Consider the following 26939-nt stretch of genomic DNA (forward strand, 5'->3'; position numbering starts at 1 on the left):
CAATCTTAGAAATAGCTTTTAAAAATTAGATAGAACCATCTGTTAAAAACATTTAACAGCTGGTCATTATGGCTCCATGGTTGAGCATCGACCCATGAACCAATAGGTCACTGGTTCTATTCCCAGTCAGGGCACATGCGCGGGTTGCAGGCTTGGTCCCCAGTAGGGGGAGTGCAGGAGGCAGCCAATCAATGGTTTCTTTCATCACTGATGTTTCTAGCTTTTTATCCCTCTTCCTTCCTCTCTACCCTAAAATCGATAAAAACATTAAAAAAAGAATTGTTTATAGCATTAAAAATATTTAACAGCTGTTGAACCACTGAAGATTTTTCTTTTATTGAGATTATTATCACAGTAAGAGGTAAATATCAGTTTTCAGTGTGTATTTTTAAATTCAGCAACTCTCCTTGCTAACATGTTAATGCTACATCTTGATTATTACTCCTGCCAAGTCTGAGCCTCCCCCAGACTTTGGCATCCAAAATAGATTTTAGTTTCAGGCCACAAACCTCTAAGACAAGGGTGCCTCTTCTCTTTCTTGCATTCCCACAACTAATTCACTAGCATGTCAGATATGATCCATCCTCAAAACATAGTTTGAATCCAACCATTCTTTACCACTTTTACAGCAATCACCCTGACTCATGTTACATCTCTCACCTGGACTATTGCAATAGTTCTTAACTCAATGCTTTTGTCTTGTTTTTTTACCATGACTCAGTAAATATAAATAGTTTATATTTCAAGCAATTACACGTATACACACACACACACACACACAGTCACAGCTGAAACAAAAATGTTATGAAACATTACTTACTCTTACTATATGTAATACACTCGGATATTTCATATATATTTTTTAATGGGTCATAATCCAGTAAGTTGATTTCAGGATCTCTAACTGGCAATCTATTATTGAAAAGCTCATCTCACTAGTCCACTGCTTTAAACCTTGCCCTCTATAGATAATTTTCTACCCAGCAGCCAGAATAATCTTTCAAAACTTCTCTGCTTATAACCCTATGATGGCTTCCCATCCACTCAGAATAAAATCCCCACTCCCAAACGTGAACTGAAAGGCTGTGGACCTGACCCCTGACTGTCTCTCTGGCTTCATCTCCACCACTGCTCAGAACTCACTCCACCCCAGTCATGCTGGCCGCTCAAACATACCAATCTCATTACAACCACAAGGCCTTTGCACTAGTTAGTTCCTCTGCCTCAAACACTGCTGAGATCATTACATAGCTCCCTCTCTCATTTCACTCAGCTATCCACTCAATTGACCACTCCTCAGACAGGGCTTTCCTGGCCATTTTTCTAAAATTAGGTTCTCCTGACCCTGTCATTCTTGGTCTTTGTATCCTGCTTTAATTTACTTCATATCAACCTGGCATTACAGTATATAATTATATGTTTATTTGTTCATCATCTGTGTCCCTCAATAGATCTTAGTTTCATGGAGGCAGAGATTTCTGTCTCGTTTCCTATAATTCCCTAGTACCTATGCGGGAGGGACTGGGCAATGGAGTCAGGCAAAGAGCTGACACTTTGATGTTGCCCAATGATGACATGCTTTTCAAACCAAGCCTTTTGGGGTACTTTTTTTTTTTTCTCACTACCTCACCTTGACTTTTGGGCACGTGCTCTGACTGGGAATCGAACCATGACCTCCCAGTTCACAGGTTGACACTCAACCACTGAGCCACAGTAGCTGGGCTTGACTCAATTCTTTGCATTCCTCGGCTCTGGAACATAGTTATCTTTCATCCTAGTCAGAATGGAAGCCTTCTCCTCCTAAGTTTATAGCCTCTGAAAGTTGCCTTTAAAAAAGTATTTCCTACCTCATCTAAAGACAATACTTTTATTCTCACAAATTTCTCCACTCATTTTCTCATGCATAGTTAAAACCCATAGCCAAGTCATTTGGTGTATAGTGTCCGTATGAGTTTGTCTATTTTAAATTATGTCTAGAAGTTAGGGGCTAACCCTTTCTTACATTTATAAATAGCACTTTTCCCACTGCTGGGTTTCCAGAATACTTTTAATGAGCATTATACCAGATTTTAGCAAGTAGATAGTGGAGGATTAATAGTTTCAAGAACATGCGTTTTGAAGCTGAACATATCTAGATCTGATCCCAGTTGTCACTTAATCTATCTGGGTGACCTTGGGACGTTATTGAACCTCTCTGGAGATAAATACACGTTAAATTCTTAGCACTACATCCAACACAGTAAGCTTTCAACAAATTGCACCTACTCTTATTTTCTTGTGTGTCTAGTAGATAATACAAAAGATTCACATATTCAGAGATGACTCTAGTAGTAGAAGCCTCTCTCAAAATAGTTCTTTGTTGCTAAACAGAAGAATTTCAGTACTCCCTTTTGTGGAGACGGTATCTGGGTAAGGAAGCTGCATATCTCCTTAACCCACAGCTTTACCACTAAGGGGAAGTCTTGGCTCACTGCTTCTTAGGAAAAGCAGAAGATTATTTTCTTGAGAGTTCCTTCTGGTATTATCTCTGGCATCTAGTTTCCTTACTTAGGGGGAAGAAAATAGTTTTTCTCCTGGCTATTTTTTAAAGCAACCTTGGCCTCTAATGACATTTTTTTTTTTTACTTTATTAAAATTCAGTATATACCCATGTTCATTCATTCCTTTGAAAGGCACTTCTTAAGGGAACACTTAGTATGGTACTAGCAGCTATAGAAACAGAGGTTGACAAAAGATATACTCACTGCCCTTGTGTTTAGTATATGTGCTTTACAAGCTACAAATTTCAAGAATCCCCCATAATCATAAGAATTAAGGTGAGAGAAAGGGTTAGTTGGTAAATTATTTTATATTTAGAACCCTTTATTCCCCAGACTCTTTTCACTTGAGATTTATTTCCTAGTGTCCAATGTGATGCATTGTATCCTAAGGTGGAACATGAAGCCCAATGGGATAGGAGTTAACAGACCCAGCATCAGATTCTTCCATTAATAGATCTACCTGTGGATTTTCCATTAACTCTCAGATCTTGATCAATTCACTTTACATCCTTATGCCTTGGTCTTGTGTCATTACAGCGGTAAAGCTGTGGGTTAAGGAGATATGCAGCTTCCTTACCCAGATACCGTCTCCACAAAAGGGAGTATTGAAATTCTTCTGTTTAGCAACAAAGAACTATTTTGAGAGAGGCCTCTACTACTAGAGTCATCTCTGAATATGTGAATCTTTTGTATTATCTACTAGACACACAAGAAAATAAGAGTAGGTGCAATTTGTTGAAAGCTTACTGTGTTGGATATAGTGCTAATGATGAGGTTTTACTAAATGGTCTCTAAGGCCCCTATGGTTAAAAGGACTCTATATTCTGTAATTCCAAATTCCTCCTCTAGAGAAAATAACTCTGATACTGGTTTTCCACAGATTTTAAAGTTCACTATTTGCGATTTTGAATATATTAGTCCATTTTACACTATTTCACAATTCGAGACTGTCAGACAAAATGTCTTCCCTGAAAAAGCATCATCTGAAATCAATACATAGAACTTGGAAAAAAATGAACTGAAGGCTATGGCACAATCACAATGGTGTCAGGTTCAGAAAGCATGGGTTTCTTAAACATAAATGATCGTCACCTGGAAAGATATTCTTTTCCGAAATAAAAATATTCCAGCCCGAATCTCTTCAAAATCTCTATCAACTTGACAAATTCTTTATCAAGAGATTCTTTGTGGTTTCCCAAGTTCTTTAGCATTAATACGCAAAAATTTAGTTTCTCTTCCATGGTATATTTGAATTCCTACAAGGAAAATCACAAAACAAACTCCACTATTCCAGTGTTAAATATAAACATGACAGAGGCAATATGAAATGCTGTGGCCATTCTCCTTCAATAGTACTCCCTGCTATTGGACCCTAAAATTCTAATTGAACACATACTAACTCTTAATTGCCCAAAGACTGATTATCCTATAGGTTGATTATCTCAATTTAACAAGTAGATATTGGGTACTTATCAAGTGCATGGAATTGAATTTCATTTGTTTTTCTTAAGATTGTGGGTTCCTGACCATTTCACCAATCATCACAATTGCTTTAGAATAGCATGGGACAAGGAAGTGCGATAAAATCAGTATCTGTTGATTAGCATTTTCAAGAGCAACTTTTTAAAAAAAGGTTTGGCAAAGGGGTTGAAATTAACATTCCAGAGTTTCCTTCTTGCTTTAGTGTAATTTAGGGGCTGATGAACATTAATAGTTGTCTGGCAATCAAGAAGTAGAGATAATGAGATTTATATGGTTCTTAACAAAACTGGAAATGGCTACCTAACAAGCTCATGGTTTTCCAATGTTCTGCAAATATTGGGAATAACAAAACTGTCAGAATCTCAGGAATAAGATTCTTTTGCACACAACCATCCTACCAAAATCAGAGAATTGTAATAAGCCAATGTTAAGTGGCTTGGACTAGCCAATTCTCACAAGAATTCAAATAAAATACACTCTTTCATTAAGTCATCTTATTTAGTCTTTGTTTCTCCAACATATAACACATATCTTCAAACTCACTCACTCACTCTCACCTTTTCCTCACCCTCACCCTCAAAGACTTTATCCTAACCGTCACGTTCACCCTCACCCTCATATGCACATTTATACATCCCCCACAGACACTTTACACACAGCATCAGACTGAGATAGCAGAAGACTTCAATAATGCCTGACATGGTACTGCACATAATGAAGTATTACCTGGGTTTCAAAGGTAGAAGGGAAACCAGGAAAATCACAAAATACAGAACACTTACAGTAAGCATGTTCTCCCACTTTTCCTTCACAGTTATTTCTGGACTAGTTACCCACTGGAGAGGACTGTCAATGAGGGCTTCCACTTCAGAAACATCTTCATGCTGAAAAAGAGTTTCACATCTTCAACTAGGAATTCAGGGGGAAGACATATACTATTACATAAGAACTAAGATAGACCAAAGTTCTATTATAGAGTAACCTAGAGAAAGTTCCTTCTCAACTAACGCCTCTCACTGACTTGCCTTTACCCCAGGACGTTGCCATGGGTAGATGCTACCTCTCGTCGGGTTCTCTATTTATGCTGAATGTGCAGAGATAGAATCATTTTCCAGAAAAACCTATCCATTTTTATCTTCCTCTCAAATAGAAGGAAACAAGCATTTTTGTGGATTTTTTCATCTGTCAAACTAAATACTACCTAGCATACATGCTAGGCACTGTGGAAGGGACTGGAAATATCAACATGAAGATTCTCTGCTTTCTCTGACCATCTAGAGCTTCCAGTCACATATCAAAATGAAGAAAGAGGTGCTAGTCATTAGCTAGAAGGAAATTGCTCAATAGATACCATGTCTTCAGCCCTTTGATAATAAAGATTAACCTGTAGGAAAACTATGCTCAAGCAATCCATATCCAATGGTCAGTTAGTCCTGACTGACTCAGAACTAGAAGATCAACTTCAGGAACATTTGAGAAAAATTTTCTCTTTCATAGTAGGATGATTTGGGAGCTTAACAACACACACATATGCTTGTGCTCAGCAAACAGGTGCAGGTCAGTTGTCTGCAGACATTCCTAGTCAGTGAAACCCCGTGATAGGCGTGTGCTATGTAATACCAGCTTCTGGAGAGTAGCTGTGGATCCCACTCCCTTCTGCTCGAGTTCTCTCAGTGACAGCAGCATTTCTTGGTCCATCATTGTGTCCAGAGATGACAAGCTGATTAAACTGCACTGCTGCTCAATTTCAGTGTTCTGGAACAATTACCAAAATGTTCATGACTCATCATTCTAATAATGAACATTCATTTTTATTTTATAAAAATAATACCCAGGGCTCAATGTAAGTGTCCCCATTCTAAATAGTCTTATGGAATCCTTCTATGTCCCCCTAAAAAACATTTTTACATTTTCTCTTTAGTATGACCTTAACTTACCATTTATTTGGTTCTTAAGAAAGTTCCATTTATCCCATGGATAACATTTACACGTGGTGATATAAACTGCTATGGCTCTAATTTTATGAAAATAAGGGAACGTATAGAAATTCACAGGAAAAAAAATGTTGGGATGGGGTGCTCAATAAATCCTACTAAAAACAGATTGATTTATTCAGTTTCCCTTCCATGTACAGAATATAATGTCCCACAAAGACTATTCCTTATACTTCTCTCAAAGTCTCTGTCTCATCATATGGTTGATATATGACAACAGTACATTTAACTTCCTTCTTGTTGGAAAAAGGTCAGAGGGCTCTTATCTCCAGATTCTAATTAAAAGCAAACTTCTTCATCCTTCTGTGGGGTATACCTCAGAGTCAGGACTTGGCCAGCTGTTGAACCCCGGCTGAGAGGTGCAGAACTTCACAAGCTGACACCCTGACACTGTCACCATCTCAGAGGGCTGAGGATGAAACACACTGCCGGGGCAGGTTTGCCATCAGTTCACTCAGTCTGGCAGTTTGGCTTGGTTTCAAACCCGCAGTAAAATGATGAGTATTTGAAACAATGTCAGGAAAGCACAGCCCCCGGCAGAATGTCCAAGGCTGCCTGAGAGCACGTCAGATGAAGGCAGCATATGTTGCCCCTGCATCCTTGGCAGAAGAAATTCAAACAGCATTTGCCCCAAAGACATTCTTCCTCCCCTTTCAAGGTCATAGCACAGCTGTCAACAGGAGGACAGTCTGACATATCCATTGTCCACAGACATGGAGAGACCATCAAAGTGGTGAAAAGAAAGCAATTTAATAATAAAGCATTTCCTAACATAATAAACACAAAACTGGAAAGTATAAAAGAGTGGAAATATAGCAATGGGGGGAGAGGGAGTCCCAACATTTAATTCCCCAAAAGGCTCTTGATTGTTCCCTACCACGCTGTAAAGAATTGGGTCTACCTAACAAATGGAGATTTTTTGAAAGTAATAATTCATTTTGCTATTTAAAAATTAGTCAGGCCATATCCATATTGTCTCAGTGGATAGAGCGTCCGCCTGCAGGCCAAAGGGTCCCAGGTTCGATTCCAGTCAAGAGCACATACCTTGGTTGCAGGCTCCTCCCCAGCCCGGGCCCTGGTCAGGGCTTGTACAGGAGACAACCAATCGATGTGTTTCTCTCACATCAATGTTTCTCTCTCTGTCTTTCCCTCTCTCTTCCACTCTCCCTAAAAATCAATGGAAAAATATCCTTGGTGGAGGATTAATAAAAAACAAAAAACAAAAAATTAGCCAGGAGGTGGGGGGTAACAGGGTAGGGGGGACATGGGAGATAGCTGTAACACTATTAACAACAAAATATATACTTAAAAATAAATAAAAATTAGCCAAAAACATATAAAATGCTAATTTCTGTTCAGAATGTAATCACCACTGTCAATAAATTGGCTTGGTTCAATGACATCCTAAAGCAAAGAGACTGCGTGCTGTTTCTGAGAACTCTGTGTAGGGTAGACACACTGTGAGGGACGGGGAAACACTGGAAAGTCGCTCATGGATCTCTACTGCACCTTTAAGACCCCAGGCTGGCGAACATGTATTTAGTTTGTCCTGAGAAATACAAGAATATAAAGATTTCTGAAATCCGGGTTCACTGAATGCACAGTTCCACAACCACATGCTTGACAGTTTTCAGCCATAACTTGAAACAGGTCCGTTCTCCCAGGCTGAGACGTTAGACTTGGATTCCAAAAACAGTCAGCAGATTCGCCTCAGAATGTCACAGGTGCTTTTCTGCAAGCTATGGACCTTCACTTCATGGTGCGTTATCCCACGTGGTGATTGTTTTTTAAAACTTCCCATTGATGATAGTTACCTACCTCTGCAGCCTGAGCAAGAATGAGTTCACAACGTAAAGATTTTTCTCCTTCGGAGATGATCCTCTTATGTTCTTCACTAACATTCAACTGGATCCCATTCCTTGAAAAACAAAAACACAAAACAAAAAAAACAAGAACAGTAATCCCATCTGGTTAGGTGTGCCTCCAACATTGTTTTCTTTCTTTCTTTTTTTTATATGCTTTTTATTGATTTTAGAGAGAGAGAGGGAGAGAGAGAGAAACATCTATCGGCTGCCTCCCACATGTACTCTGATTGGGAACTGAATCTGCAACCTAGGTATGTGCCCTGACTGGGAATCAAACAGGCCACCTTTTGGTGCATGGGACCAATTGAGCTACACCTACCAGGGCCCTGACACTATGTTTTGAGTCAGCAGATTAGGGCTTATTTATGACCAAACAATCAGTAAGCCTCCATGTGTACTTAGGATTGCGTAAGGTATGTAGGAATACAGAGACAAGAAGAGTCTCTGCCCAGACTACGCGCTGCATAGATTAGTGATGCTAGGTGGTTGCAAACAAGTAGGCCACACTTTTTAAAACATTTTTAATTTTAATTAATTAATTTTTATTTTTATTAATCGGAACCAGTAGTTAAAAATTAGAGCCTAGCTGGTGTGCTCAGTGGTTGAGCACTGACCCGTCAACCAGGAGGTGGCGGTTTGACTCCTGGTCAGGGTACATGCTCTGGTTGTGGGCTCGATCCCTAGTGGGGGACATGCAGGAAGCAGCCGATTGATGCTGATATTTCTTTCATTGATGTTTCTTTCTCTCTCTCTCCCTTCCTCTCTCCCTAAAATCAATAAAAATACATATTTTAAAAATTAGCAAATTTCACCAAAAACCTAGATTTCTGGCTTTTCTTAAAAAAAAAACGGAAGATGTGGCCACATTGGGTGCATATATTCTTGATGTAACCATTAGCTAGAGCTAAGCAGAGCAGCCCCCTCTGCCCTTGTTGGGGTAATGCACTTACCTCATCAGTAACTCTCATGATGCAAGTGTGTGCACTCACACCACTGGCTTTGTCTGCGGACTCCTGGACTAGATTAGACATGTTCGACAACAAATGTTTATAATATAAGGTGATGTATGTTAGAAAGGAGATAAAAACATGCACTCAAAAGGGTTACTTTGATCTCAAGGTAAGAGAAAACCAAGGGAAGGTCATGATAAAATTGTGAAGGAGTTCTGTTGGGAAAAAAAGCAGAGAAAAGAGCACTTACAAAAGTACAGAGGAAAAGAATGTGGCACATTCAAGAACTGCAGAGAGCTCAGTAGGCCAGTGACGTAGGGTAGAGGCACGTGAGAGAAGGCATGGGGGTTGCTGTGTACTACTTACATGATGAGTTCCTGTTGCAAGTGCTGTAACTCATGAGCCAGTTTGGTTTTTTCCCCTCGTAAATTCTGGAATCACATACAACATTAGGCTGTACATGCCCCTCTAGTGGGGAAATTACCTTTTATTTAACAACCCACCATTCAAACTCTGAGATTATTATGGTATACCTCTATAATGCTTCCATATTCTATGATGGTTGACTTAAGTTCTTCTATACTTAAATCTTTCTGAAAAGTAGAAGAGAAAATTAATAGCTAATAAATGCATGAGTCCACCAAATCATGTTTATTAGAATAATTATCGATCTGAGCCACAAAAAAATTATAATGCCCAATGAGATGAGCTCTTCTATCAATCATATTATTTAAAAACTGAACCAATCTGTGTTTGTGATTAAAGCCACACAAAAAGTATGGGGCAGTGAGGCAGCTGTACCTAACTGGTGATAGTATGCTCTGTGTCTGCCTAGTCCAGTGATGGCGAACCTATGACACACGTGTCAGAGGTGACACGCAAACTAATTTTTTGGTTGATTTTTCTTTGTTAAATGGCATTTAAATATATAAAATAAATATCAAAAATATAAGTCTTTGTTTTACTATGGTCTCAAATATCAAAAAATTTCTATATGGGACACGGCACCAGAGTTAAGTTAGGGTTTTTCAAAATGCTGACACGCCGAGCTCAAAAGGTTTGCCATCACTGGTAGTCTAATTGAACCAAACCCTGAAAGGTATATCTTAAGTCCAAGTCAAAATTATATTTGTTATCATTATACATTTAAGAAAAAAAATCAGTCTTTAACTGAGGACTAATGAATTATTAAGGCATCCAATTTTATTCAACTCACATGATATCTCTGTTAAAATCACAGTATTACACTAGAACACCAGAGAGGACAGGCAGTGTCTGGTCTACAATTGTATCCCATGATTAGCATGATGCCTGGAATGTGCAAATTGCCCCAAAAATGCCTATGAATACTGGGGAGGAGTGCAAAGTAGTGGAAAGATCAGAGGTATGGAGGAATTGAGCCACCTCTACTACCACAATGTCACTGTATGTCAGTATCTGGGTCAATGTCTACAAGCCATCAATGACTTCTTAAAAATGTCAAAACATGAATGGAAAGGAAGATAAATATTGCACTTTCTTTGCCTCCTTATCTTGAAATGTGGAAGTTTACTAACTTAGGGCTGTGTCCTTCTTATGTCACCATAACCAGAATCTCTGCTCCTTGTTACCAGATAGGCTATGATCATAGGATACAAGGATAAAGAGAATCTCTATTTATCATCTCTCTATCTGATCAATCAATGAAACCAGGAAGAAAATAACTTAGGGATATTTTTTTCTTCCCCCAAATGAATGACTGCGCACACATTTGTGTTGTTATGAATTAAAACTGCATCATTGTATCTAGCCTGATCGACTGCATCATTGACTGATAAATTGGCACACCAATATTGGTTGTGTAGATTAATGAACACCACCAGAATTTAGAGAGGATATGATGAAACTTATACTAGGTGAGTAAGTCAGTATTCTTTATTCAACAGAATATTTTTGAGAAGTTTATAAAGGAAATCTAATATTCTTAATAGAATATTATAATCAGATACTTTAATAGGAGTGAAGGTACACAAATGATCATCTCCTTTCTAATTGGGAGAGAGCTAGCCAATCCCACAGGACTTCATGTGAAGGGACAGACCAACCTTCTGCAAACTTGCATCTTTACTAAGCAAAGTGTTCTCATACACGTGTAACTCCATCTGAAAAGAAACAAAGTTAGTGAAGGCCACTGGGACGTTGCTTTGGTAAAGGGCAGTGCCACAAAATCATTTCAATAGGGAAACATGTTTCTGAAACACTTTTAACGTGTATATGTATTTCACTTTTTAAAGAACTTTCACATAAGCCTCAAAACAACCCTAGAGGCTGGGGTCATTGCTCTCACTTTATAAGTGAGGAAACTGAGGCTCAACACTAGTAGAGACTTGCCCAATGTCACACGCACAGTTAGTGACAGAACCAGAGCCTAGAATTTGAGTCTCCAGCTTCAGCCAAGTGCTTTTCCCGCCATTTCATATTTCATATAATAAGAGGACTTATAGAGTTTTTATTTTTTGGTGAAAATAAAATTCTAGATGTGACATTAACAAAGACTGCATGGGACATATAGAAAACTTCTCTTTTGAAAATTTAGTTTAAAGATGTTCAGGATTTCCTTTAGCAAGGTGAACAGTAAGGATACATCAGTTTATTCAAACCAAAAGCAAGCTTGTTGCTATAGGCTTCTAAATATAAGACAACAGATAGATATGTATAGTGATTGCATTGAAAACCTGAAAAAATAATCAGCATAGTCAGAAATAGGATCATCATCATAATCATATACTATTGTATTTGATATGCCTTTATAGATCTAAAGGTATTTTCACACGATCATCTCATTTGAGTTTGTGTATTAGGTAGAAAATATATCCATTTAGTAGATGAGAAAATTGAGACTTAAAGAGGTTAACTAGTTGCTTCAGATTACAAAGCTTCTAAATAAAAACACAGGATTTGAACCCGTGTCTTCTAGCTCTTTCCACTAGAGTATGACTAGATTAATTATGCTTTCCAAAGACAGCCATTCCTAGAATAAAATTAATTAATGTCTAAATTATAACTGCTATAATCCTATATAATAAAAGCATAGTATGAAAATTATCCCCTCGACCAGGAGTTTGTCTGGGAGTTCGACCAGGGGGCAGGGCCAGCTGGGGGAAGGGAGGGAGGCCCCAGCCAGCAGCTGGTAGCTGCTAGGGACTCTACCAGTGCACAAATTTCATACACTGGGTCTCTAGTATATGTATAAGTGTATACACACATGGAATTTGAATATCTGCTAGGAAACTTGAGTCTTCCACATATAGACTTGAAATTTAAGTACATCATCATTTCAAACATGTTCTACAATAAAAAAATATTGCTCAAATAAACCGTTAGAGGTTACAATAAGCATGACACAAATTCCTGAATTTATTAATAGTTGTCTTCTGTTTCCTGATAAGAATGTATAGAGAATAGAAAAAATATATATACAAAATATAGACTTTTAGATAAAAAATGATTTTTCTCTATATTGCAAGGTATTATTTCTTAATTTAATCAAGTAACGATTTATTTCCCCAGCTCTCCTCATTTTCCATGTTAAAAAGGTACAATTGTCCTGGCTGGAGTAGCTCAGTTGTTAGAGCATTGGCCCACACACCAAAAGTTCACAGGCTTGACACCTGGTCAAGGGCATGAACCTAGGTTGCAAGTTTAATCCCTGACCAGACACATGAGAAAGGCAACCAATGGATATGTCTCTCTCACATCAATGTTTCTCTCTCTCTCCCCCACTCCTTTCCAATCTCTCTAAAAAAAATTAATGGGAAAAATATTCTCAGGTGAGGATTAATGGGGGGTAGAGGAGGAAGGTAAAATTGCTGAAATCTTTCCTGACTTAGACCTTTAATTGATCTACCAAGGCTCAGGGTTGGAGGACACCCAGGCCCAGTAGATCCAGCCACAAATAGTGAATAGTGTGGTCACTTCAGACAGGTATCCCAAGGCTGGTTAATCACAATGTCTGACATTGACCTGCACTGGAACCCTGCCCAAGTGGACCCAGAACCAACACAACTAATGGTAGGCTTCAGGCACACCAGAACTCAACCCAACTAGCCATACAAGTGGCACACCTAACGGGGGACTCAGACCCTGTTGGGAACAACTCTGCTTTGGGAGGGGGGAGGGCAGCCCCTGCACAGAGACTCATACGTGGTGATTAAGATCTATTTTTATAGTCAGCCAGTCTGAGGGTTAACTCTTCCCACAAATGGACCAACAGCATTCAAAACTCAACTACGCAGGAGGGCACATATAACCCACACAAGAGATATTTCTGGAGAACTTAGCGCAGGTGATCAGAAGACTGTGCCACTGAGTCCAAGACACCTACATCATAAAGCCATCATAATAAATTTGAGAGACATAGGTAGTAAAATCTGAGACATTTCTCTTAGCAATATTTTTTTCTGATATATTTCCTGGGTCAAGAGAAACAAAAGAAAAAAGAAACAAATGGGACTCTCTCAAACAAAAAGCTTTTGCACAGCAAAGGAAACCAACAAAATGAAAAGACAACCCACCAAATGGGAGAACATATTCACCAATGATACAACTAATAAGAGATTACTATACAAAATTTATAAAAAACTTATAACACTCCACAAAAAAACTCAAACAATCCAATTAAAAAATGGACAAAGAACCTGAATAGACACTTCTCCAAAGCATACATACAGATGGCCAATAAAGATATGAAAAAGTGCTCAACATCAGTAATCATCAGAGAGATGCAAATTAAAACCACAACGAGATGTCACCTTACATCTGTCAGAATGGCTATTATCAATAAACCAACAAACAATGTGTTGGCAAGGATGTGGAGGAAAGGGAACCCTAGTGCACTATTGATGGGAATGCAAATTGGTGCCGCCCTTGAGGAAAACAGTATGGGGTTTCCCCCAAAAATTAAAAATGGAACTGTCTAATGACCCAGTGATTCTACTTGTGGGAATATATCCAAAGAAATATGAAACACTATTTTGAAAGAATATGTGCACCCCTACGTTCATGGTAGCATTATTTATAATAGCCAAGGTTTGGAAGCAACCCAAGGGTCCATTAGTAGATAAGGGGATAAAAAGTCCATGGTACATTTACACAATGGAATACTACTCAGCCATAAACAAGAAGAAAAACTTACCTTTTGTGACCACATGAATGGATCTGGAGAGTATTAGGCTAAGCAAAATAAGCCAGTTTGAGAAAGACAAATACCATACGATCTCACTTTTATGTGGAATCCAATAAACTAAGAAAAAAAAATAGAAACAGACCCATACAGACAAAGAACAGACTGACAGCTCTCAGAAGAGAGGGTGTTTTGGGGATTAGTGAAAAAGATGAAGGGATTAAGCAAAAAATAAAAATAAAAAACAGACATAGACAACAGTGTGGTGATTACCAGAGAAAGGAGGAGGCGGGCAAAGGGGGATACATGGTGTGAAAGAGACTTGACTTTGGGTGTTGAGCGCATGATGCAGTATGCAGAAGTGGTATAGACTTGTACACTTGCAACATGTATAATTTTATTAACCAATGTCACCTCAATAAATTCAATAAAAAATAAAACTGGTTTTGATGATGGTTGCACAACTCTGAACATATTAAAAAGCACTGACTTGTACATTTTTAAGTGGGTGGATTTAATGGCATGTGTATTATTTATCAGTAAAACTGTTACATTAAAAAATAGAGATTGCCCTTTATATAACTCAGACATCTTGAGGAGTACAGATTTTAAAGCTTATAGCAAAAGGTTATTGTACCAATAAGTCATACACACCTTTATAGAGTAATATTTAGCTTGATGGAAGAAAATGTTTTACCAGTATTTGGGAAATGCTTACTTGGTGCTCTGTCTCAGTTTTAGACAATTCCTCAATATTCTTTTCCAATGCATATATATCCATAACATTCTTGGTATTCTAATGTAAAAAAGATAGTATTCTTTGATTTAGTCCAAATATAAAAAATAAGAGACCATCTTAAAGTCTTTTTTAGGAAGAAGTACTTTCATCATTATCATCATAATCCATTTTAAGTTAAGGGACAAAACTTTAGATAACATGGGCCTTTTAACATAACATCTAGGAAGCCCCTTATTATCTTACATTCCACCACAGCCATTCACTCCCTAGTTCTCACCTTTTACACTTGTCATTACCAGTAAGTGTGGCCCTTTCATTATATTGACTGCAAGTTTCTCCCTCTTCAACCACCACTTGTCTTCCCAGATTACTTCTTTGAGCACCAACAAACCTCAATCTCCACTGAAGCCTGCAATCTGCTGATCTGACCACCTTCTCATTATTCTTCCACTTTTCTTGTGAACTTGGCCCATCTTTACTCGGCTTAAATTATTCTGTGGTCATTCCATACAATCACCCTCTTCCACATCCGCTCAATTCCCTTGCCTCTCCCCTACTTCTTAGTATTTGCTTAATTTGAGCTTTCCATTCACTCTGTGCCAGCACCCTTCCAGATGAACATTGTTAAAGAAAAACACAAATGAACCCACAGCTCACATGTTAAATTTATCACCTTTCACCTCTATGTTCACTGGTGATCATATCATATATAATCCTATTCCATTCTTCTGGCCATTTTTGTAAATCAGGGATTTGCAAACTACACTAACTTTCCTACCCCAGCCACACAGGCCAGCTCTAATTGACACCCTGGTTTGTAAATAAAGTTTTATTAAAAAACTACTGTGTCCATTTGTTTTTATATTATCTCTGGTTGCTTTCACACTACAATGGCAGAAGTGAGTGGCTGTGTCAAAGCTTTTTAGCCAGGAAACCCTATAAATACTTACTATCAGGTCCTTTACAAAAAGTTTGCCAACTCCTTGCTTATTTTATCCCTTCTCTCGTCTTGAATTTCCAATACCACTTCCAACATCCTCACTCTCAGTTGATAACTTCATATTTCACTGAGACAATTTTAGAAACATAAGAGAACTTTCAGAGTACTGCAATATATAATAAATACCTTTGGATATACTACGAAGCATTTGCTGATCTGCACACTTCTTTCCAGCACTACTGCTTTTGCCTGGATTATTCCAAGGGCCTCCTAATTGGTCTCCCAGTTTCTATCCCACTCTGTAAACAGCCGGAGTCCATACAATGCCCATATAAGACCTTATGGGTTTGGCTCCAGGCAGCTCTCTGCCACACTTCTTGCTACTTATTTCCTCTGATCCAGCCATACTGATCTTCCTGTCCCTCAATAACAGCAGGCATGCTACAGCCTGAGGTCCTTGAGCTGGCCATTTCTTCTGCCTGGAATGTTCTTCCACAGATAAACCTCCTTTCCAATTTTTAGCCAGATGAGTAATTTCACGGGCTACTTTTATCCTAACCACGCTAGTTTAAATTCTACTCCCCACAATTGTTTTCACTTCTCTTTTCTCCACAGCACTAGTCACCATCTAACATGCTAGCTCCACAGGAGCTATTTTGCTTAAGTTTGTTTCCTCGGCGTCTAGAACAGTGCCTAGCACGTAAAGGTCTCCCAAAGATATGTGTTAATGAATGAATGAATGAATGAATGAGTGTGAATACCCAAACCATTGTGCTGTTACTCTTCACAATGCATCAGATTTTTGCCTCCAAAAGGAATCTTAGCTAGCAGTGACATTGACGTGCCTTTTCTAATGGAAATCAGTCATTGCAATGCTGTGAAGGGTTCCAAATCTCCTTCCTCCCATCTTAATTCTAAACTGATTTGGTACAATTCTTTGATGCTAGTCAATCATCTTATATGCGAGGAGAAAAGCATCTGACCTTGGGAGCTTAACTGTAAAGCACTAGTTTTTGTAGCTATAACATGTCTGAATCTAAGGTAGGGTTTCTTTCCAATCTTTGTTTCTTTTTTAACCCACCAAGAAATTTTTTAATGTTCATTTGGTCCATAGTTTGGATAACTCTCCAGATTTTTCATCACAGCTTAATAAATAATAAACTTTTATAAAGCCCCAATTTTAAAATGTGCATAACACTTGCCATTCAAAATGTACCTACATAGAATTTCTCTCCAAAATAGTAACGAGTAGCTTTGTTACCCATTCTTTCATTGCTTTGATTCTGTTGCTTAAAAATATATATTGCATAGAATTATTCATTTTTTAGAGATCTTACTCATATTTCCTAACATATATGAGGTACATTATAATTAAACAAATGGGTTCACCTGCATTATCTTTATCTCTAAAATAACTGAGGGAACAGGTATTTTTAGCTCAAAAAAGATAAATGTCTTTTCCAAGGTCAGACTTGCAGTGAATTTAAGATCTGGGTCTTAGATTCAAGACATTTGCCACCTAGTTCAGTAGAATAATAACAGAAAGGTAATATATAATTTCTACATTTTCCTTCTCGATTTGTATAGTTTTTAGATGCGTTAATTTCACTTCATCTTAAATCTGAATTTTTAAAACCCCACTTCTTCCATGGACATATACAAAGGTAATAAGATACTTCTGTCCAGACATGAAAATCCTATCCCCTCTCCCTCATTTGTCATTTGACAAAGCAACCTGGGTTTTGGCCCACGGGAGTTTGAATACTCACATCATTTCTATTTAACCCGGGGTCAGGACCCATGATTGATTGATTCTATCAGTTTATTGGTGCCCATGTTTAATGATTTTAACATACCTCCTCTTGGAGAATCCGAACCTTAAGAATCAGAGCCCGGTTTTCTGCCTCCTGATTCATTAAAAGAAAAGTCATTTAAAAATATTTTAGAAGTTTATGAAAATACCACATATTTACCGCAAAGACTATCAACATTGTTTCTCCTTATTAGTTTTAAACATGGCATTGACATATCACAAATGAGCCTAGCCTGAAAATATTTCCAACATGGGCTTAAGTCTGTGGCTAACAGTTTCTTGGGATCTGTGAGAAGTCACTCTTCTCCTTGACTTAATCTATAACAATAGGAAGGAAAGACTAAAAACATAAAAGAAAGTGCCTGGCTTCTTGCCCTGCTACTTCCCGCCATCCACTTATGACAGGTACTATGAACTCATCTATTTAAACAGCACTTTGAAATCTTAAAGAAATCTAGCTTTCTACTTGAAGCTGTTGATATTCCCAGATTCAACATTACCATATGACTATAAAAAAATTATTTTCTAATGAAGAGCCCCAAACTCAGAACCCTCAGAAGAAAAAAAATATTCCAGGACAAAATAAATGCCAAAATGTTAACGATAAACATATTGTTATGGTAGGATAAATATATTGATATGGTAGGATAAGAATTTAGTGGGAGTTTTTTTGTTAATATGCATTTCTTTATTTTTATAGAGTAACTAGGAATTACCTTCCTATATAATAAAACCCTAATATGCAAATCGACCGAATGGCAGAACGACTGGCAAAATGACTGGTCACTCTGATGTGCACTGACCACCAGGAGGCAGACACTCAATGCAGGAGCTGCCCCCAGCCCGCAGGCCCTGATCAGTGGCAGAGGCGGGGGGTGGGGCCAGCGAGCAGGCAGTGCCAGGTCTGCCAAGGCGGGTGCCAGCGGGGGCCCCCCATTGTCCCACTGGTCACCCCGCAGATCAGCCCTGATGACCGGCCAGGCCTAGGGACCCTACCCATGCACAAATTTCATACACCAGGCTTCTAGTTATAATATAAAAATAAAAGGGAAAACATGTCAGGCTAGGTTGTCATTAATACAAGAATGAAGGAACACCCCTGCCCCATGCACACATAATTGGAATCAGAAGACCTGAGTTCAATTCTAGCTTTATCATTTATTAGACAATTGACTTTGAATAATCAAAACATCTCTGGACTTTACCTATAATTATATTAATTTTTACATGAAAAATAGCTACTTCTGTTTCTACCTCAATGAATTTCCATGATTACCAATGAAATATTCAAAATTATTTTAAAATTTAAAACACTATATAATGCAAAGAATTAGAATTGCATATCTAGGACTCTTTGCTTTTAATAATAGCTAGTATTACCCAGCCCTAGGAGGAAAGAGGACATTACGTGCTTTCCATATATTAACTCATATAACCTTCTCAGACCTAGGGTCTCAGGACACTGAGGCTTAAAGAGGTATGTAGTTTGTCTAAAGTTACACAGCTCCAGGAGTCAGGACTTGACTGCTGGCCCTCTGATTTTCAAGGGTAGGTTCTTGATAATTTCTCTACATTACATCCAGATAAAAGCTCTTCATTGGCCCCAAATCGAATATTTCCTGTAGTGCATTCATAGACACTTACAGAGTCACCTGACACTCAGTGAGTCTAGTCCCACATTTTACTATTGAGGTAAGAGCTAAGCTAAGCTGTGTTGGTTGTGGGAGGTCACGAGTGACTGACACAGACCTGGAGCCCGTCTCTTGACGAATTACAGACCTAAAAATAAACTAGTCTGAATGACTTTCAGCTGACCCCACCGTCATTAGCAATGCTAGAATACTACTGCTGTAATATATCACTAAAAATAACAACTTAACATTCTCAATAAAAATGTTTATGTACTTCTCTGTTTAGTTAAAGCTTAGCTTAAATAGCAATTTGCTCTAAAAATTACAAGCCTGTACTGATTTAGTATAAGGACTGATTTATGGAGCTTCTTAGTAATCTGGAAGTATTGGGAAACTTGATCTTTTTTTTTTTAACTGAGAAAAAGTTGAAAGTTTGATGGAGAATTAAAAAAAAATTCAAGTGGATTTTGGTATTAGGTACTTATGAATTCACCTATCAACTTCAGGATGCATTTTAGAGATCTTCTAGATCTTCACAAACCATTGTGAATATGACCAAGCCATTTTTAAATAATTTTAATCTTGGTTGAAAAGGAAAATACAGGTTTTCATCCTACCTGCCTTAACTTTTTAAAGGTGTTACCGTTATTCATTTATCAGACTATTGGCTGACTTTTGCCTCCAAAACCCTCTTGGTGTTTCAAGGAACTTGGATGACTTACTAATTGTTTGTTCTGGGCTACAATTGTGGTCTTCTGCTCTTCTGCAGCACTCATACTAGTTTTCAGTTCCTCTAGTTCTTCTTGTAACAGATTTGTTCTCATCATAGCCTGGTGGGCACTGTGGAGGTGGGGGTGGGGGGGAAGAAGGTGATGAGCAAAACCTCAAGTGTAACTGTCAAACATGCTAAGAAAAACCAAGGACTATTTTTAGATCCAAGTTGAAAACCACTGAAAATATAAACCAGATGCCAACAATAGTAAAAATATACCCACTATCTTTCATAGTCCTTGGTAAAGAAAGGGATTTCGGGGCAGGTGATGGTAGGGGAAAGTGATAGAAGGAAAAAAACATATTCCCAAAGATAAAGATTTGGAGACTCCCTTTGAAATCCTCATTGGCTGAATCCCACAGTTCTTTCCTTCTACTAATAAGATGTAATATTAGTTAGTGCAATTCCACAAATATTTATTCAATAATAGCATGTTCCAGGTGCTGTACCCTGCAAGGGGCCCATGATGGTGGACAAAAGGGACAAGGCCCTTGCCCTCGAGCAGATTAACACTAGTCAAGGAGATGACAGCTGAAATGTATACACACTTCAATAGTTGATAACTCCCTTTTCACTCCTTTTCAGGTTTAACTGATTTGAAATAATGGGTGAAGCCAAACTAAGGTTTGGACAAAGAAAATTTATCCTAAAGTGCCACTAGACTGTTTTGGTTTTTTTAATGGGGATACATAAAAGATAAAGTTTACAGTACAAAACCAACAGCAGTCGAGTTGGAGGCACACAAATACCAAATGAAATGATTCTTGAAGTTTGTAATTCCGTTGCTTCGCATTATCAGCAGTGCCTCGACCAGAATGGTCATCAGTTTGAAAACAGACATTGACAAAAAATTATTCATTTCTGTAGATTATTTTAAATTTTGAAAATGAACTGTATGTTAATAAACACTGACTTTATAATCATTCAAAGTATGTATACATTTTTGGGGACACCTTGTATTTTATTTTAAAGGTTATTATAGCATTGTTTACAGTAACAAAGCACTGAAAACAGCCTAAATGTCCAACTAAGAAAGCTTATTAAATGTATGATGGTAATCCATATCATGGAATTACCTAGTTGTGCTCCCACTAGATTATAAACTGTTTTCTGCGCAGAGTCTCAAAGAAGGTACAATGTGTGCCTTATTAAAGAATTACATTGGTCATTCAACATATATTTGTTGAGCTCCAACTCTGTGCCAGGCATTATGCTAGATACTAGAGAGAAAAAAAGTAAATCCAGTCACGAGAACTCTACCCTCCTGGAATATATGGTCTAGTGGGGGTAAACAGAAAATCATCATTTACAATACAGTGTGACAAGAACTAAGGTTGGAGTGAACCCAAGTTCTGCAGACACTGTGTTAAAGGCAGACAGTTCAGATCATGATAAAGAAGAAGAGGAAGGGAGGGAGAGAACAGAAGCTCGCTGGGGGGCTGCAAGCAGTTAGATACTGTTAGAGCCTAGAGTGGAAAACGAGAAGTAGAAATAAGGCAACAGAGGCCCCACCATGAAAGGCTTTGCAAACCAGATGAAAGAATTTAGATTTTTATCCCGAATATGTTAGGGCTCCATTGACGTGTTTAGGGCAGAGGCATAATGTAGTCAGATGGGCCTTTAGGAAGAGCATTCCCCTAGGTGTGACACTTTTGGAAAAGGCAAGGAACCTAATCAGGAGGTTGCTGTCATGATCCAGGAGAAAGGTAATGCTGACTTGAACTACGTGACAGATGTAGGAATGAAAAGAAGTAAATCTATTTGAGAGACATAAAGTAGGTCCATTGAACAGGCCTTGCTATTTGATTTAGAAGCGAAGGCTGAGGAAGAAAAAGGAGACGAAGATTTCTGGCTTGCAGGCAACTGGAAGGATGAGAGAGCTCTTCTGTGGCAGACATTCTCCTAAGCACTGGGGTAATCAGGGTGGGTAAGATTAAGTTCCTCCTGTTAACAAGGGGCAGTTCATATAGAAGACAAGTTATACTACAACCAGACACCTGTACAATATCAAAAATAGGCTGTGAGCGATGAAAGGAAACAGAGGCCCTTTCTGAAGGATTAGGGGAAGGAGAAAAGCGAAGGACAAAAAGCTTAATTTTGGCCGAAACCGGTTTGGCTCAGTGGATAGAGCGTCGGCCTGCGGACTCAAAGGTCCCAGGTTCGATTCCGGTCAAGGGCATGTACCTTGGCTGCGGGCACATCCCCAGTGGGAGATGTGCAGGAGGCGGCTGATCGATGATTCTCTCTCATCGATGTTTCTAACTCTCTATCTCTCTCCCTTCCTCTCTGTAAAAAATCAATAAAATATATTTAAAAAAAAAAAAAAAGCTTAATTTTGTCGACATTGGCATTCTGGCTGCTCATCTTGATTCTCTAGCCTTTCTGTCCTTCTGTGAGGAATCCAATTCCCTTCTAACACATTTCTTTACTGCTTCAGTTAACCAGAGTCCGCAGTAAAGAAACGTGTTACAACCAAAAGCCCTAATCGACACGTTCACCCAATGCATAGTTGTTTTTAAAATCAACTTTAACTTCTTATATTTCACATAAATAATAAATAATTCAAATGTGGAATGGCAAGAGCTTGAGGTAAGCATATTGTTACTGTTTATACTTTGGTTTGGAGGCTGGATTGGCTGGTCAAAAAATTACGAGGATATGTGTCCACGGTCAAAATGCTCTACCGTCTTTTCAAGTAAACTTACAACTTTCCATTCAGAATATTAGCACCTGCATCTTAAACACAACTCAGTGAGAACCTGTTGCTTCTTTTCTGATGGTCAAGCATCTTCCTGCAACCACTTCACCAGTGTCGGGCACTACCTGGTAGTCTCCTAGGTGCTTTTGGCCTTTCCAACTTAAGCTAAGGTCAGGAACTTCCTTATCATCCTTCTAGGGTATAGGTACCGTGAGGGCACATTTTAAATCTAACTCATCAACAAATCTCTCATAATACTTAGCATGTGACAGCATAGAATAAGGGCGTAACAAAACCACACAACTTCTCTGGATACGTCCACATCTGGCCCCTTGGTGTCATGGTGTTCCCTAGAGAACACGACCTTGAGTGACTTAGAGAACATCATTGCTAGAAAATAACTGACAGAAATTACTCATGGGAATATAAAATGGTACAGCTGCTTTGGAGAACAGTTTGGCAGCTCCTCAAAATGCTAAGTGTAGGTTACTACCCAGCAAGTACACTCCTAGGTATAGACCCCAAAGAACTAGAAACATGTCCACACAAAAACTGGTACACAGGTGTTCAGAGCAGCAATGTTCACGGGAGCCGAAAGTGGAATAACCCCAGGGTCCATCCTCTGAAAAATGAATAAACAAAATGGCATATATCCATACAATGGGCTGTTTTTCACCGAATAGAAAGGAATGAAGTACTGGTGCAGGCTACAACATGGGTGAATCTTGCAAACATATGCTAAGTGAAAGAAGCCAGTCACAAAGGACACAGATTGTATGATTCCATTTATATGAAATGACTAGAAAAGGCAAATCCATAGAGGCAGAAAATACATTAGTGGCTGCAAGGTACAGATTGAAGCAGGTACTGAGGAGTGACTGCTATTTCATGTGGGATTTCTTTTTGGAGGAATAAAAGTGTTCTGGAATTAGATCATGATGGTGGTTGCACAATCTTGTGAATATACCAAAAAAACACTGAATTGTACAGTTTCAATCGGTAAATTTTATGCGATGGGAATTATATCTCAATAAAAAGCATATTTTTTAAAGTAAAAGCCACCCTGAAAACTCCAGCATGCAGCCCCACAGCCGTACTCCTCAAGGGCTCACCTTTTTATCTGCAGGCGCAGTTCAGTACAGTCCTCCGATAACCGGCTGTTAGCTTCTTCCAAGGTTTCCAATGCCAGCTTGAGCTGATTATTTTCCTCTTCCAGTTTCTGCTTGTTGAAATGCAGCTCTTCTACATAGGTAATCAAGTCAGACACCTCTCTGCAGAGGAAATAAGGAGTAAGAATAAATAATCTTCAATATATCTAATTCCTTCCCATCAAAATAAGGCATATAGTTAAGCCCAAACAGGCTTACATATTCCCGCAAGATTTTCTACTTTATCACCTTCCATCCTCATTAATGGAGTTTATTTATACAATAAACATTCATTCAAGCATCGATTATAATAGCATCAAAGATTAGTCCAAAATTGTCGGGTATGCATCATCTGCCAGTTATCAAGCCAACTTGCACAGCTTTTGTTCATTCCTTTCCACTTCACTCCCAACTTTTGTACCATCTACACTGGCGAGTTCCTATTTCTGCCTGTGTTATGGACGATCCTGAAATAAATGGACACATTACTCTCTCAGTCAAGGGATCGTGGCAGGTTTTAATAGGCCTTTAACTAGGAAACAGTGTTTGGAGTTTTACATTTGTAGCCTGTACCTCTCGACTTAATGTTCATGTTCCCTAATATTTTCTACAGCTTGTTAATGTTTGTGTCTCTCTCGCCACCAACATTAGATCATAAACCCTGTGAAAGCTTGGATTGCATATTTCATGGAGTTCCCGGCCTCCTCTTCTTCTTTGCCAGCTTACCACAGGTCTTAGCAAAGACTGGGTAGATGGGTTTTAAACCACCTTTTTGCATGATGAAATCTGAAGTGGCAAAGATAAACTAAGGGAGAGACAGCATCACCTCCCCCTGATATTTAAAATACACATTTAGCCAAAATGCTAAAGTTGTATCTATTAAAGAAGTGCTTTAAAAATAACCCCTCACCACATGATCTCACTCACTTGTGGAATATAAAGAACATTATAAACTGTTGAACAAAAATAGATAGAGGCAAAGAAGCATCAAACAGACTGTCAAACTTCATCAGGAAGGCCAGGGAGGGTTGAGGGGGTAAGAGATCAATGGAAGGACTTGTATGCATGCATATAAGCACAACCAATAGACACAAGACACTGGGGGGGAGGGGGGCGGGTGAGTGCAAGTGCTGGGGGTAGGGGAGGTCTAGGGGAGGTCAATGGGGAAAAAAAGGAGACATATGTACTACTATTTGTAATACCTTAAACAATAAAAATAATAATAATCCTTCAACCAAAGAACTTGTATGCATATATGCATAACCCATGGACACAGACAATAGGGTGGTAAAGGCCTGGGGCAGAGGGTGGTGACGGGCTAGAAGGGGTCAATGGGGAGAAAATGGGACATATTTAATACTTTCAACAATAAAGATTTTTAAAAAATAACGCACCAAAGAACTTAAGGTCAATGTCATACTCTACTTCAAATGGGACTTGTTTTCCATGGAAAACACATGATGTCAGTGAAGGAGAAGGGTTTCATGAGTGAGAAAATGTTAATTTATGTCTTACATAAATTAGTTCAAATACAATTAAGATAGAATCATTAATAATTAAAAATAAATGATGGCAACACTAGTACACACACACAAAAAGGGCTAAGTGACTTCATCATAAGTAAAATATATAAATCTATAAAATAAATAAAAGTTGGGGCACTTGAGAAAGCATGACAGCTAAGAATGCTTACAAGATTCCTCTAGACACGTCTCCGCCCAAAGCCTTGAAGTTCCCTGATGCAGACTCTGTTATATTTGTGATCATCTTAACTGAAACACATACAAGAGAGAATAATGAAAACCCACTTCTTCAAACCACAAGACAGTGGCAGAACAATAGCAAGAAAACCCATACATACTTGCTCTCCCTGATTTTATGCTGTCCTGGTCAAGGGCAGAATCATCCATGCTGCTGCCTGGTCCACTATTCACTCCTTCACTGTGGGCAAAAAAAACCCCAACAAAACAAAACAACAACAACAGAAACCAATGAGCTAGGATTCTTTGCCAGATCAAAGCTTAGCTAACTTTTCAGATATACTCTGGATTTTCCTATTCAGGTGTTTGTTTCTGGATTTTAAAAACTCTATTCATTCAGCAACTAAATGGAGCCCAATATGGTGCTTAAATAGGGTAATAGAAAAGAAATGTAAGGCATTCATTCCTTTCACCTTCCGTAACCTTTTAATTTAACATGAAGAAGAAAATGAGAAAGTTCACAAAAAAAGAGAAAAGTTAAAACCATCATGGAAAAGATAATAATGTTGGAATATATTCTTTTCAACTTTTTCCTATGCATATTTTTACAAGTATGGGATTATACTGCAAATATGGATTAATTGCCTATTATTTGAAATACATACATATACATGAATATTTCTCTTGTCAAATATTGATCTAATCATAATTCTGAGTGACTATTTAAGATTCTAGTGTATGGAAGTATTATAATTTATTTGTCCAACTCTCTGATTTTAAATAGTTAGGTTGCTTATATTTATCACTATCATAAACAGCATTCTACACATATATTAGAGTACATGATTGGTTATTTTTCTTAAACTTACATTACTAGCTTGAACATATCACATATTTTTAAGGGTTTATATGCATTCCTAAATTGCTCATTAAAAAAACCAACCTGCACTACTACCAACAATGTATGAGGGTGGGCTTAATTCTCCACCTGCTCTGACAACATAGGAGAGAGTAATTCTTTTACAGCTTTGCTAAACCAATGGGCAAATATGGTACATTGTCTTTATTTGCATTTCTTTGATTACTAATAAGATTAGGTATCCTATCTAATAAAAGACAAAAAGGGTAATTGACCGTACCTTCGCTACACTTCCCATTGGCTAATCAGGGCAATATGCAAATTAACCACCAACAAAGATGGCGGCTGGAAGCCACAGAGTTGGAGCGAGCAGGAGGCTTGCTTGCTCCAGTGATGGAGGAAGACAAGGTTCCCGCCTGCTGCGGCCTGGCTCTGAGCTCCAAAAGCAACAAAGTTTCAATTATAGAAGCTAAACAAACCCCAAATACCTGCTTTCAGCAAGCCGTGGCCTCAGAGCTGGAGCGAGCAGGACCCCAGCTCTCAGCTCCAGTGACGGCAACAAAGTTTCAATTATAGAAGGTAAATAAATTCCAGAATTTAAAAAAAGAAAAAGAAAAAAAGGAGAGGCTGGGAGCTTCAGTCGCTGG

The 26939-nt window shown here is 38.4% G+C and overlaps 1 protein-coding gene across 1 annotated transcript in view; it reads right to left on the minus strand.

Moving 5' to 3' along the window:
* Positions 1 to 26939, minus strand: part of LOC118650822 (inositol 1,4,5-triphosphate receptor associated 2) — a 39950-nt gene that overhangs the window by 6221 nt on the left and 6790 nt on the right. Inside the window, exons 4-16 of the mRNA XM_036299224.1 lie at positions 25595 to 25674; positions 25427 to 25505; positions 23698 to 23856; positions 19838 to 19955; positions 17528 to 17578; positions 14711 to 14788; positions 10916 to 10972; positions 9365 to 9424; positions 9198 to 9262; positions 7835 to 7934; positions 5643 to 5777; positions 4805 to 4906; positions 3633 to 3796 (exon numbers count right to left, since the gene is read on the minus strand). Coding sequence (XP_036155117.1) covers positions 3633 to 3796; positions 4805 to 4906; positions 5643 to 5777; positions 7835 to 7934; positions 9198 to 9262; positions 9365 to 9424; positions 10916 to 10972; positions 14711 to 14788; positions 17528 to 17578; positions 19838 to 19955; positions 23698 to 23856; positions 25427 to 25505; positions 25595 to 25674 — 1248 coding nt within the window. The remainder of the gene's footprint in view (positions 1 to 3632; positions 3797 to 4804; positions 4907 to 5642; positions 5778 to 7834; positions 7935 to 9197; positions 9263 to 9364; positions 9425 to 10915; positions 10973 to 14710; positions 14789 to 17527; positions 17579 to 19837; positions 19956 to 23697; positions 23857 to 25426; positions 25506 to 25594; positions 25675 to 26939) is intronic.

The sequence above is a fragment of the Myotis myotis genome, unplaced genomic scaffold, assembly GCF_014108235.1.
Source record: "Myotis myotis isolate mMyoMyo1 unplaced genomic scaffold, mMyoMyo1.p scaffold_m19_p_3, whole genome shotgun sequence".
Lineage (NCBI taxonomy): Eukaryota > Metazoa > Chordata > Mammalia > Chiroptera > Vespertilionidae > Myotis > Myotis myotis.